This window comes from Dermacentor albipictus, chromosome 1, assembly GCF_038994185.2.
Source record: "Dermacentor albipictus isolate Rhodes 1998 colony chromosome 1, USDA_Dalb.pri_finalv2, whole genome shotgun sequence".
NCBI lineage: Eukaryota > Metazoa > Arthropoda > Arachnida > Ixodida > Ixodidae > Dermacentor > Dermacentor albipictus.
This window is the reverse complement of record NC_091821.1, coordinates 130,062,739-130,076,751: the sequence shown is the minus strand read 5'-3', so window position 1 is coordinate 130,076,751 and position 14,013 is coordinate 130,062,739. Positions and strand designations below refer to the sequence as shown.

The 14,013-nt window shown below is 47.7% G+C and overlaps 1 protein-coding gene across 1 annotated transcript in view; it reads right to left on the bottom strand.

Annotated features, from left to right (window-relative positions):
- Positions 1-13,452, bottom strand: part of LOC135896831 (N-acetylgalactosamine-6-sulfatase-like) — a 51,664-nt gene extending 38,212 nt beyond the window's left edge. The window contains exons 1-2 of the mRNA XM_065425311.1: positions 13,189-13,452; positions 5,984-6,107 (exon numbers count right to left, since the gene is read on the bottom strand). Coding sequence (XP_065281383.1) covers positions 5,984-6,107; positions 13,189-13,302 — 238 coding nt within the window. The 5' untranslated portion in view covers positions 13,303-13,452. The remainder of the gene's footprint in view (positions 1-5,983; positions 6,108-13,188) is intronic.
- Positions 13,453-14,013: the final 561 nt, after the last annotated feature.

Genomic DNA, 14,013 nt, shown 5'->3' with positions numbered 1-14,013 from the left:
CCTAGCAAAAGCAAACGTGACACTGAACTAAGAGAAACGCTTGTTTGGGGTTAAGCAAGTACGTTTTTTTGGGCCATATTCTTAATGAACATGGCATTCATCCTGATCCGGCTAAGATCAGTGCTATCCAAGATTTGAAGCCACCCGAAAACGTAACTGAGCTACGAAGCCTCCTAGGCATGGCCAATCATTTGGGACGCTTCCTGCCACATTTAGCTGAGGTCACTGCTCCTATCATAGGAGCAGTGACCTCAGCTAAATGTGACCACAGCTAAAAGAACTCGTATGATACGAGTTCTTTTGCACAAAGATAGAGACTGGCTTTGGGGCTGTGATCAGGAAAAAGCGTTCCAAAACCTCAAATATCTCATTTGTTCAGCACAGTGTATGGCGATGTACGACGCTTCGCTACCAAAAATTATTTCTGCTGACGTCTCGTCTTTTGGTCTGGGAGCAGTGTTGTTTCAAAAACAAAAAGATGGAGAACGCAGACCAGTTGCGTTCGCGTCTCGTTCGCTAACTAAAACCGAGCAACGCTACTCCCAGATTGAGAAGGAAGCGCTTTAGCTAACATGGGCAGCGGAAAGGTTTGATTAGTATGTACGTGGTTCGGACTTAGTTTTTGAAACGGGCCATAAACCTTTAGTATCATTGTTGGGTCACATGGCAATTGATGCTATGCCACCAAGAATTCAACGTTTTCGCTTACGGCTGATGCGATACAGTTTTTCTGTTGTATATGTTCCCGGAAAATCGCTCATCACTGCAGACACTCTCTCACGTTCTCCGTTAGCTCACACAAATCTGTCAAGCTGCCGGCCTGACGGTCTCTGAAGTTACGGCCTACTCGAAAGCTTGTTTGTTGGGCGTAGAAACAGGAGCTTCTTTCCTGGCAATGGTGAGAGAGGGTCAATTGCGAGCGACGGAGTGTGTAGAAGCCTGCGAAAACAGTGCATTGCAGGTTGGTCGAGGAAACAAAATGTTCCTGGCTATCTTGCACCTTACTGGCAGAATCGAGCATGCATTACGTTGGTAAATGGGCTGTTGCTAAATGGAATGGGGTTAATCATTCCTCAACTCTTCGAAAAGAAGCACTACGTAAGCTGCATGACGGTCACCAAGGCATCTCACGATGCCGTAGTATAGCTAAAGGCTCCATCTGGTGGCCAGGACTTAGCACTAAAATGGCGTCTTTCGTGATACAGTGTGGTGTTTGCGCCATAGAGTTTCCTACAAAAATTACTAGAGGGAACTCTGGCGCTTCAGTCGTTGTCCTACCATGGGAATGATGGGAAGTACATGGATTTGTCAGATCTTCGTGCTTGTGGATTCAGACGTTCTTGTGGCTCTGTATATTACGCTATATAAATCTTATTGTCGTATATTTCAGCGCTATCTATATTCTTCGAAGTGCAGAAGACGCTGGGAGCGCGTACAATTGCTATTAATTGCAACGATTGAGCTTGTCCAGGTGGCCAAATCAAAACGCGCCAAGCGTCTCAAGGCACTGGCATACCCGCGATAAATTCATAAGGGCGTTTCATTCGCTTGTCGATACATGCCTCCGTGGCTTAATGGTTTCAATATCCGGCTTCTGTGCTAAAGTCCCTGTGTTCGAATCCTGCCGTCGGGCAATTTTAATGATGTTAATTAAATTATTTATTACGCAATACACTGTTGAAAATGACGAGTTTACAAAGCCGTTTGAAGCCAAAAGAACGAAGTTTAGGCGAATTCATGTACTTCCCATAATTCCCTTGCTGGGACAACCGCTCCCATTGTAGCTGCCGTAGACGTTAGCGCCAGAGTTCCCTCGAGTAATTTTTGCAGGAAACTCTGTGGTTTGCGCGATACATGCCCCTGAGAGGATGGAACCATGATGGCATCACCAGCACCCTCTAATCTGTGAGAAAGAATCGGTACAGATCTGTGTCAAAATAACGGACAAACATATCTTGACGATTATCTTTCACGCTACCCAGAAGTAGCCATTCTTCCGTCTACACAGTCTGCCACTGTGATACACAGACTAAAAAGCATTTTCGCTACACATGGTATTCCTGAATGTATGGTGACCGACAATGGTCTCAAGTTTGTGAGCACATAAATCGAGCAATTTGCCGAATCATATGGTTTCCGTCATGTTACCTCGAGTCTGAGGCACCCACAGGGAAATGGAGAAGTGGAGCGTATGGTACAGACGGTTAAGCCTCTCATTTTGAAATCGAATGACCCTTACTTGGCCTTACTAACTTATATAGAGAGCAACGCCTGGAGTTTTAGGAGTCAGCCCAGTGGAGATCCTAATGAATAGAAGGCTCAGGACTCGAGTCCCAATGCTGCCTCAGCACCGTACTCCAGGACAGTGCCCTCCGAAAAAGGCGATGGATAAGGAGCGGAAGGTCAGGAAGAAGCAGAGCCGCTACATTGACCGACATCACCGATCTAAAGATCTCCCCATGCTGGAAACAGGCGATGTGGTGTGGGTGACAGACCTCCGTAGAAGAGGTACCGTGCTCGGAGCAGCGCCACAACCGCGTTCATACCGTATTCAGATGGAGAACGGGGTCGAAGTTCGACGAAATAGGCGAATGCTCAACCGTCTCCCGAAAGAGGAGATAAACAGTGGAAGTTACGAGTTTCCAGATAGTCAGGAACAGCCCAGCAGGGTTCCATTGAATACTAGAACAGGCGACAAAAGGAACGAATCCTGGGTGCCCCTGACTCACAAGGAAACAGACGCTTACCCAGACTAAGACTGTGACGACTACTAGGTCCGGTAGAGCAGTTCGAAAACCCACCAGGCTGGGTGTAGACGAGTAATGTATGAAGTGATTTTGTTTTTGTGGTCATTTGTTGGTGTGTATTCAGCCTGCCGGCCCCCACGTATAATTGTATAAATGCTTGAAAAGGGTGATGTGTTGGAATTAGTTATGTGTACTGTTATGTACGCGCGACGCCACGTGAGAGAGGCGGCGCCACATGATGCGCGGAGCCAATATAAGAGGCGTTCGCTGAATAAAAGGGGCTCATCGATCACCCGAAGGAGAGCGTCCTGACTGCGTTGTTGGTACACGGGGTCTCATTGCGACAGGGGACACGAGACGAGCAGATGACACCACAAGCGCCGTCTTTCAACAACGTTTATCTGAAAGAAACGCGGCTTCTTATACCTTTGCCCACACGTGTCACGGACACATAATTGCACATCTTGTGCAACACGCACTTTTTTTGCAATCAAGGTTATGACTGTACGTGCAAATCTCAAGTGTTTTTTTTTTTTAAGTAACGAAGACGGCGTGCTAACGCATTGATTACGAAGTCTGGCAATCTGGCAATTATCTCCCGAACCAGCTGGTCATTGTGCTTTTTTAGCGCTTCACAGCGTCTGAATTCTGCGGCACAAGCTTTAGAGGGGCAATCCCTGTCGTGGATTTATCGCGCCAATCAGCGCATTCAATACTGGTGAAGAGAGCCATTGCAAACCTTTGTCTAGCAAATGCGCTTAAAGAATCGTGCATCCACGCGATGGAACAAAGTTTTCGTAGACAGGTTTGCCGCCTTACTGAGGCTGGTTACCCGTCGCACCTTCTTGTGTCTGTTGCGGAACAAATGAGCAAGAACCTAAAACTCTAGCGTGTCAATGGCGAGCAAGGTGGCGAGAACACAAAAATGAAAGAAAAGCGAAGGAACGTGGCCCTGCCATACGTGCACAACATATCTCACCGTTTGAAAAAGATAGGGCGCAAAGCTGGAGTTGATGTTGCGCTTACTGCCCCGGAAAAGCTGAAAAGCCTCTGCCGACGCGTCTATGCAGAAATAGCCGATAAAGCAGCAAGGGTGCACGATAAATCACCAGAGCCGTTTTGTGGATTGCACAGAAGCTTTGGTGCATTCTATACCTTTGAAATGTGGAAAAAGGTATATAGGGCAAACTTCAAGCTGCACAAACGAAAGACTAAAGGAACATAAACTTAGCGTCGAGCAGACGAAGACGGATCTAGGTATCCACGTCAGGAATTGCCACTCTAAAGCTTGTGCCGCAGAATTCAGACGCTGTGAAGCGCTGAAAAAAAAACACAATGACCAACTGGTTCGGGAGATAATTGAGGCAGCCGAGATTGCCAGACTTCGTGATCAATGCGTTAGCAAGCCGTCCTTGTTACTAACAAAAAAAAAGAACTTGAGCTTTTGCACGTACAATCACAATCTTGAGTGCAAAAAAGTGCGCGTTTCACATGATGTGCAATTACGCGTGGGCAAAGGTGTAAGAAGCCGTGTTTCTTTCAAATAAACGTTGTTGAAAGACAGCGCTTCTGGTGTCGCCTTCACGTCTCGTGTCCCGTCTACGTTTTGCGCTGGTAACACCAGGGCGAAAGAAGCCGAAGGCAGGCTTAGAGATTATTATCTTTTTGCCGTCAGCGCGACCGTGAAGCCCCGACGGCTTTTTGTAGGGATCCCTGTGTATTCTCTGGCCCGCGCATGCATGAGAAGCTTGCTAAGAAGGCAGGGGTGCGAATACTCCGAAATATGTGGTGTCTCTGTGCAATCCTGCGTACACGAACTGCTGACAGTGTATGTGTGCCGACAGTGTCATATGGCCGGCTGCCGTCGTTTCTCCCGTGTTTGTGAACGGACAATAGAGGCCCGCCACGGACTCAAGGGTGTGCGTGTGTGGAGCAATACAAGTGCGCGACCTCTAACAGCAGGGGGGGGGGGGGGAGGTATCACCCGTTCCCTCGCCCCTAATTAAAGAAGGCGCGGCCAAGACCTTGGGAGCAGCCGGGATACAATTGGGTGAACTTGATTGGATCGCCACCAATATCTGCCTTTCCTCAACACAGGGAACTAGGGTAAGGAGAAGTTACTTAAACGCAGGTTTTAGACCGAGCTAAGCAGTCTAGAAGCTAAGCTTATATTCTGCTCAGAAGCGTCAAGGAGCTAGTGCCGTCCAGTATCGCCTGGGCCGCCTGGGCCGCCTAGCCGAGTCTGAACTGCGAGTTACTAGTTGGCGTAAGAGACAACAAACCAACATCTGCAATGAAGCTCACGGTAGTTCCCCTCAAGTTAGCTCAACCTACTCGAGGGAAGACGTCAGACCTAGACTCCCAGGAAACCTAGCCCAGCATTCGCATCCACCGCAACGAGATCGGCTTGCCAGCGTTCTTCGGGAAAGCTCTGCCGTCGACTCCACGCTCTATGGACTTGCTGCTGCTGCCCGGCCATGCGTATCCCATCATTTGTTTTCTTTTGAACCTTGTTTAGTTGACGACCGTTAAGTGTGTTCTGTGTAGTATTAATTTCTATATTTACTGTTAACGGTTCGTCATATTTCTGTTGTCTTCACTATTGATCCATATTAAGTGCCTGTGTGTTAGTGTTCTTGCTTTGTTTTAATTTGTCTATCGTCGTCAGTAGATAAATATTCTTTTTCTCTCTTTCTCCCGACTATGACTTCTTCGCTGTGTTCGCTCGAGTAAGAAAGTATTATGTAAGAGGAGAAACGTAATTGAAAGAAGCTCATCCTTAAGCCCCGTTATAGTGCAAGTCAGCGTAAGATTTCCTCCGCGCGTCTCGAAGACGCTATACCTCTGTCACCGCTTGTAACCCGTTCGCCGTCGGCGCGAAGTCGTCGATGGCGTAAACAAGCCGGTTATATATATATATATATATATATATATATATATATATATATATATATATATATATATATATATATATATATATATATATATATATATAGAGAGAGAGAGAGAGAGAGAGAGAGAGAGAGAGAGAGAGAGAGAGAAGATGAATGAACGCCAACACCACGTAGACATCATTGGAAACTTTGAGCAGTTTCAGGAGGTCATGATCATGGCGCGAGGTATTCAGAGATTCTTATAACGCCTCAGCATTATATTGTCTCTCTTACTCTGCGTGATCAACCGGACAATTACTTTTCGACGAGAATAAGAAACATGAAAGTTTTTCGTTCACCCACATGGCGAGCAGACTGGGTTGGCGGCGTAGAAGTCGGTGAAGAGGATTCCCTCGGATGCCATCTCGTCCAGGTTGGGAGTCTCTCTGGCGGGCTGACCGAAGACACCGAGGTCTCCCCAGCCCATCTGAAGGAGAAGAAGAAACTTTCTGCGTGAGCAATTTTCACCCATCAAGAGAGGCTGAAGACGCAACGGCGAGCTCCGTCTTCAATAAATTTTCCCCGGCAAGACAATCGTAAGTGTTATTTCAAACGATAGTTCCGCTTCAAAACGAAAGGTGTGGTATTTTCGACCTTTCTGCTCTAGAGTTTAAAAAAAAAGTGAAGTCAGTTCCACGCAGTGAAAGCTGTCAAAATTTCGAAACTAGTGCGAAGCTAGCTAATTTTCACAAGTTTGTACTCGTATTTAGCGCGATTTACTAATCGCGCGATTACAACGCAGGCGAAAGCTCACGCGGACAAGGACCGCGCGGATAACACAGACTTCCGAGAGCGAGGGTGACGACGCGTTGCGGCGATACCCTCTCCCCTCACGCAACACCTGCATAGTGGCAGCAGGCGTCCCCTTTCGCCCGTCCTGCTCTGTCGGGGCGCGCTCGTGACATAGCTTCGCAGCCAATGGGAAATGAGGTGCCCTTGTCCAGACAACAGACGCCGGCTTTTTCGCTCAATGGACCATTTGATGCCTTCGTGTCGAAAATTCCGGCAGAACCCATCTAACGAATGTCGATGTTAAAGCACATGGTGCGATTCTGCGTCCGATCCAGTATGCGGCATACGACGATACAGGTTACAAGGGACGTGCATCCGAACGAATGAGCGGCGCGTAAGCTCCGCCCAGATCCAGCGCCACAGCTTGTGCGCTCGGAAGACCTCATATTCTCATCGAGAAGTACAAAATAAACAACTTTGCACAATGCTGCTTCGCTTTACGCAAACACTGTCAGATCATGCCTTTGCGAGCGACAAAACCCTTCACAACGGTGCGTTGTCCACTGACGGATCCGCTGACACCCAACGAAAGGACCGGTAAGCCTAGCTTGACGGACGCCACGGTCGACGGCGCTTGTGATCCAGTCTGGGCTCGTCGAAGGGCGCTTATTAGAGCACAGCTTCGCCCGTTCCGGCGGCGAGCGTCGGCGTAACCGAGCGAACGAGCACTGGGAAAGATGAAAGCGAACGCGGAGCGCAGCGGGAGATTTAAAAAACGCGAGGAGGAAAGCAGAGGAGGAGGGTGCAGTGGAACCATGAGGCGGAAAGCGGAGGAGGGTATGGCGAAAGGGTGAGAAGAAAAGCGTAGTGCGGTGACGATGGCTGCGAGATGGTGCCAGAGTCTGGGAGGTCTGTCGGCCGCGGCTGCTGCTGTGATTCGCGCCCACGCGTCACGCACATGCTGGCTCTCGCGATACCAGATTGGCGAGGCAGTCGCGCCACACTTCGCTCAGTTTGCAACGTTAGGGAGTACCGTAAGCATCGCTTTTATTATTTTTTTTGCCAACAGGATTAATAGTGTACACTTATGTTGCCTGTAATTAAATTCGATTGGTTCACTCGATGCTGTCGATGCGAAGGGCAAACGTGCAAACCAAGCAAACAGCCTCTCTCATGATGACAAAGAAGACGCCAAATAAAACAACAGGCGAAGGAAGGAGACACGAGACACGTAGGCGCACTAACCACTGAGTGTTTTATTTCTTGACATGGGAATATATAGCTGCTGTCAAGGATCAAAACAACAAGAAGAAACAGGGCCGTCATCTGCATCGCGCAAGGAAGCCACGATACAGAATAACTTCTAAGTGTCGCTCCCAAGATACGCCAGTTCCTTTGTCGAAAGAAAAACTAAGGCTTCGCTGATACAATCATCACCACGCTTCTTGATCTTCAAGCGCTTCCAATATCTCCCATGTCAGTTGATCATCAGCTCTCTTCAAAACACACGTTCTATCAAAATCTGGAATACACTTGTGAGCCTTACAATGCGCACTTATATGACCGGAGAGCTGGTTTTCCATCTTATATCGATGTTCATGCAATCTGACATTCAGACATCTGCCCGCTTGGCCTACATATGATGAACCACACGACAAGGGAACCGAATAAACTACTTTCTTTACACATCCGACATGTTTCTGCCCATGTTTTCTTTTTTTTTTTGCGCACACCTGTTTATTTTCCCGATGTCCTGCGTTCACCTTGGCACACATCAAACCAAGACGTTTCGGAGCGGAAAATAAAACCCGAAGACCAGCTCGTTTACCTACTTTTTTCTGATTGTGATTGTCACCCACCAGCACGTGCTCAGTGAGCTTCTCTCAGACAGTCGATGTGTGCTGTCTACATGCGAAATAACCTCGCATCGCGGCTCCCGATGTACTAGGCGCCGCTTTGCAGAACAGGTACACGTTGGGGATAATTTTCCTGAAATGGTAACTATTTCGTGTTATAAACGAATTGTAGCCGGCAAAGAACGGAAAAACAAAGCCACGAGGAACCAGCCCACCGGCGCCGCCTATGTTGTGGGAACGTCAGAGAACGTCACGCGCCAGCCGCGCTGTCATTGGCTGCAGCCAAACGACTGTGCGGTTGTCGGACGCGTCGGATGATGAAAATCTGCCCAGATTGTCGCACGCCGGGCGTCCAATCCGGCGCTTCGACACGGCAAAACGCCTCGGTTCCGGCTGCCGTTCCGACGCATCGAACGCCGTTTCGGACCGCGCGTCTCCCGCTCAATGCGATTAAAATTGAAGCAATGTGGCGACACACCGTATGCTATCGCCGAAACGCGTCATTTTTGAGAAGTGTGTGCAGCCGGGATCCTCTCCCGCGTTTACATCGGGACACTCTGCCCCATCTAGCGGTGCTGCCACGAAGTCTGCGCGTGCGCGTGCGTGTATATTCATACAGACTTATCTGAATATATGTGAAGCGTGTTTGATTCCGCCTAGCGCCGTAGAATGTTAAAATGTTTTTTGTTTTTTTTTTTCGTTGCAGCATGTGGCTCACGACGGCGTCAACGCAGTTAATCGAAGGGCCGCACATACTGAGTGCCACGCACCCAGTGACCCTAGTTGGCGTCAAAGAGGATTATTGGAGAGCAGCACATACCCAGTGGCACATATTCGGTGAGTCACGTAGGCGTGAAACAGTTTCATTATTGAATAACGGCACATACCTAGTGAGCCAAGCTGGTAAGCTGGTCCGACGGTTGGTTTCGAACCCGGTTCCTCCAGCACAGCAGCCCGATGCTCTACCCATTACACCATGGACTACCCAGAGACCTAAGTTGGCTGGGAAAACGGTTAGACAAATAGATAGATAGATAGATAGATAGATAGATAGATAGATAGATAGATAGATAGATAGATAGATAGATAGATAGATAGATAGATAGATAGATAGATAGATAGATAGATAGATAGATAGATAGATAGATAGATAGATAGATAGATAGATAGATAGATAGATAGATAGATAGATAGATACCCTAAAAATGCTAATCGAATTAAAATTATTAGTACATATTCATCGACTGCCCCGCAGAAGCGAGTGAGTGAGTGAGTGAGTGAGTGAGTGAGTGAGTGAGTGAGTGAGTGAGTGAGTGAGTGAGTGAGTGAGTGAGTGAGTGAGTGAGTGAGTGAGTGAGTGAGTGAGTGAGTGAGTGAGTGAGTGAGTGAAATAACTTTATTTCGGTCCAGAGAAGACGCAGGGGAGACCCCGCGCCACCCGGCTATAGTCCCACGTAGGGACCGCCAAGCCGAGCTCGACGGCCCGATCGCGGGCACTCTGGACGGCCAGGGTTTGGTCGTTGAATACTGGGCTGCCCAAGAGCGCCTATCCTCGCTGAAGGCTGAAAGCCTCAATCCATAACTCCATCAAAACCTCTATGGCGCGGCACTAGGACAACCCCGAACATAGGCAAGAGCGTCTTCAGAGATTTGACGCTGGTTTGTGGTATCGGCTTCCACTTCGGTTGAATTAAGAGGCCAGGAAACACCCATCCATCGTTGGCGGCTAGATATGGCGCATACTCGCCGATACTTTCACAAGACTGGACGAGCACGGAACCCTGACTGTGGCGTCTATCACACTCCCGAGACAACAGCCCACATACTTTGCGTGTGCCCTTAATATGCGTCCGAGCGACGGACATCTAAGTCTAGTGTTGACTGCTTAAACTTTCGCCTCTTTTCATAAGATTTTAGGCGCGTGGAGAAGAGTTGACCATGCCCAACGCACCATAAAATCACTCTTGAACTTTCTATGTAAGACTGGCTTAGACGGTCGCCTCTATGACCTGTGAGACGTGAAGACAGTGCGAATAATGTGTTTGCAGGATAACGTTTTGTGTGGACAAGATTACTCCGGCATGTAGTGTGTCTAAAGCGCGCATCCGCCCGCGTATTGTAAAACGTGTATATAGCTCATAAGGATGGCTTAGTGGGCTAGTTTTTAAAGCATCTTAAAGAGTTAACAGCGCACACAGACGAGAACAGAGAGCTATGTCCTGTTGTTCCTCACTTTATTCCCGTCTGCGTACACTGTTAACCCTTTAAGATTGATATAGCTCGTTGTAACATATAATTCCCTCTTCCATTATCTATTCTCTCTTCTATTCTCTCTTCCATTATCGTCGTTGGTATACAGTACCAGTGGCACCCACGACGATAATGGAAGAGAGAATATATATAGTCTAGAGGAATTTGAAATCCCACAAGTAACGCCGGAAGAAGTAAAGAAAACCTTGGGAGCTATGCAAAGGGGGAAGACAGCTGGGGAGGATCAGGTAACAGCAGATTTGTTGAAGGATGGTGGGCATATTGTTCTAGAAAGACAGGCCACCCTGTATACGCAATGCCTCATTACCTCGAGCGTACCGGAATCTTGGAAGAACGCTAACATAATCCTAATCCATAAGAAAGGGGACGCCAAAGACTTGAAAAATTATAGACCGATCAGCTTACTGTCTGTTGCCTACAAAGTATTTACTAAGGTAATTGCAAATAGAATCAGGAACAAATTAGACTTCTGTCAACTAAAGGACCAGGCAGGATTCCGTAAAGGCTACTCAACAATAGACCATATTCACACTATCAATCAGGTGATAGAGAAATGTGCGGAATATAACCAACCCTTATATATAGCTTTCATTGATTACGAGAAATCGTTTAATTAAGTCGAAACCTCCGCAGTCATGGAGGCATTACGGAATCAGGGTGTAGACGAGCCGTATGTAAAAATACTAAAAGATATCTATAGCGGCTCCGCAGCCACCGTAGTCCTCCATAAAGAAAGCAACAAAATCCCAATAAAGAAAGGCGTCAGGCAGGGAGATACGATCTCTCCAATGCTATTCACAGCGTGTTTACAGGAGGTATTCGGAGACCTGGATTGGGAAGAATTGGGGATAAGATTTAATGGAGAATACCTTAGTAACTTTCGATTCGCTGATGATATTGCCTTGCTTAGTAACTCAGGAGAAAAATCTGCAGAAAACTAAAGTAATGTTTAACAGTCTCGGAAGAGAACAGCAGTTTACGATAGGTAGCGAGGCACTGGAAGTGGTAAGGGAATGCATCTACTTAGGAGAGGTAGTGACTACGGATCCGGATCATGAGACTGAAATAATCAGAAGAATAAGAATGGGCTGGGGTGCGTTTGGCAGGCATTCTCAGATCATGAACAGCAGGTTGCCATTATCACTCAAGAGAAAAGTGCATAACAGCTGTGCCTTACCAGTACTCACGTACGGGGCAGAAACCTGGAGGCTTACGAAAAGTGTTCTACTCAAATTGACGACGACGCAACGAGCTATGGAAAGAATGATAGGTGTAACGTTAAGGGATGAGAAAAGAGCAGATTGGGTGAGGGAACAAACACGAGTTAATGACATTTTAGTTGAAATCAAGAAAAAGAAATGGGCATGGGCAGGACATGTAATGAGGAGGGAAGATAACCGATGGTCATTAAGGGTTACGGAGTGGATTCCAAGTGAAGGGAAGCGTATATAGCAGGGGGCGGCAGAAAGTTAGGTGGGCGGATGAGATTAAGAAGTTTGTAGGGACAACATAGCCACAATTCGTACATGACCGGGGTAGTTGTAGAAGTATGGGAGAGGCCTTTGCCCTGCAGTGGGCGTAACCAGGCTGATGATGATGATGAACATATATAATCACATGCCACCTACCTTTCCCTGTATCCCTCACTTCCCCTTACCCCAGTGAGGAGTATATAGCAGGCTAGAGACATGCTCTCTAGGTCGACCTTTCCTACTTTCTCTTCAATAAAATCTACTCCTCCTCTTCATATAAGCACTGCGTTTTAACTGCTATTATGTCCAGTGGCGTAGCTAGGTCATCTGGCACCCGGGGCCCATAGGTCTTCTGTCACCCCCCTCCCCGGGTGTAGCCGGCGGAAAGAGGGGTGTCTTCAGACGTATATGACCCCCCCCCCCCTTACTGGCCCCTTGCACCCGGGGCCCACGGCCCCCCGGCCCCCCCCTGTTGCTACGCCACTGATTATGTCCCATACAAAACACATCTTCACCTTCTCTCGAACTCTTTCCAACTTTCTATCAACTTTATTAGCAAGCTATGTAATTCTAACTTTTTATTAACACATGTTAGAAGAAAGTTGGTATGCTATTCTTACTTTCGTTTAAAGGAAGCTTCTAAGTGCGAGCGTGTCGATGGCGTGAGAATATTTCCAGGTTTTTCAGCCTCGTAGATACAGTCAAATGCGTCGTTGCTGGGCGAGGTGAGAACAATAAAGTATATCTTATCTCGTTGAGTGCTTTACTGAAGTCCCGCCATAATTACACTGTCCGTTCTCACGCTTATCTTTGCCAAGACCGCAAGACAGAGCGATAGCTTTTACAAGTCCACAAGGCGTCCATTTAGGATTGCATATATCGTCCTACATGATAGCAACATGTGCACATAAAAATTGCGGCAATTACAAGATATAAGCAGGTTTGATTTCTGCCAAGGGCAGATGCATGGCGGCGCCACAAAGTGATTTTCTGCTGTTTAGATGAATGTGCGCTTTTTAAAAGCGGCTTCAGATTTCAGTTCTTTTTTTCGTTTCTGTTTTTCTTTTGTGCAATGGAGCTATACATTTTTGGATGGGTTTTATATACAGGACGAGGTCCCATAGCCTGAAACTAAGGAGATTTCGTTTGCTTGGACAAAGAGATGAAGGTCACTTACGTCGTCCATCATCATGACGACAAAGTTCGGTCTGGCTTCCCAGGAACAATGCGCCGTCTCCAAGACCACGAGGCACAGGCATAATGCGCGAATAGCATTCTTCTCCGGTCGCATGGCCCACGGCACGAAGTCGTAGCCAGGCTACTCTCGGACGTAAACCTTCCCCTGGAAGTACGTGGGACCCAGGCCCAACAAGTAGCGTCCAGGCTCACGTGCTAGGGAAGTCGTGTCTCGGACGGCGAATATATCTGTGATGCAAACCGCCATCCAGCTCATCTCCTTTCCTACAGCTGGTATCAGTCTAGCACACGATAAGTTACCCATACACGCGCATTGTTTTTTTTTCTTTTTCTGTCGATTTTTCTTCTCTAGCTTATTAGTGCGGTTCGGCAGGAAGCCAACCTAGATAACACCAAAACATTACAACAATGATATCTTTCAAAGCGAAGCTTTCTTTGCGACCTCCCCCCTTTGCGACTGCTGGCTGTAAGCTGCTTAACTTGAGGCAAATCGCAAAAAAAAAAAAAACGAAGACACAACGCTGTGTCTTCGTTGCCACCTCTTGACCGCGCGCGCGCGCGCGCGCGTTTGTGTGCGTGTGCGTGTGTGTGTGTGTGTGTGTGTGTGTGTGTGTGTGTGTGTGTGTGTGTGTGTGTGTGTGTGTGTGTGTGTGTGTGTGTGTGTGTGTGTGTGTGTGTGTGTGTGTGTGTGTGTGTGTGTCAAGTTATGCAGTATCAACTAGCCCACCGGTCTGTTCTCTTGTTAGCTGGCCAACTTGGCTACAACCAAGTTGGCCAGCTGGGTATGGCTATACCCAGCTGCGGG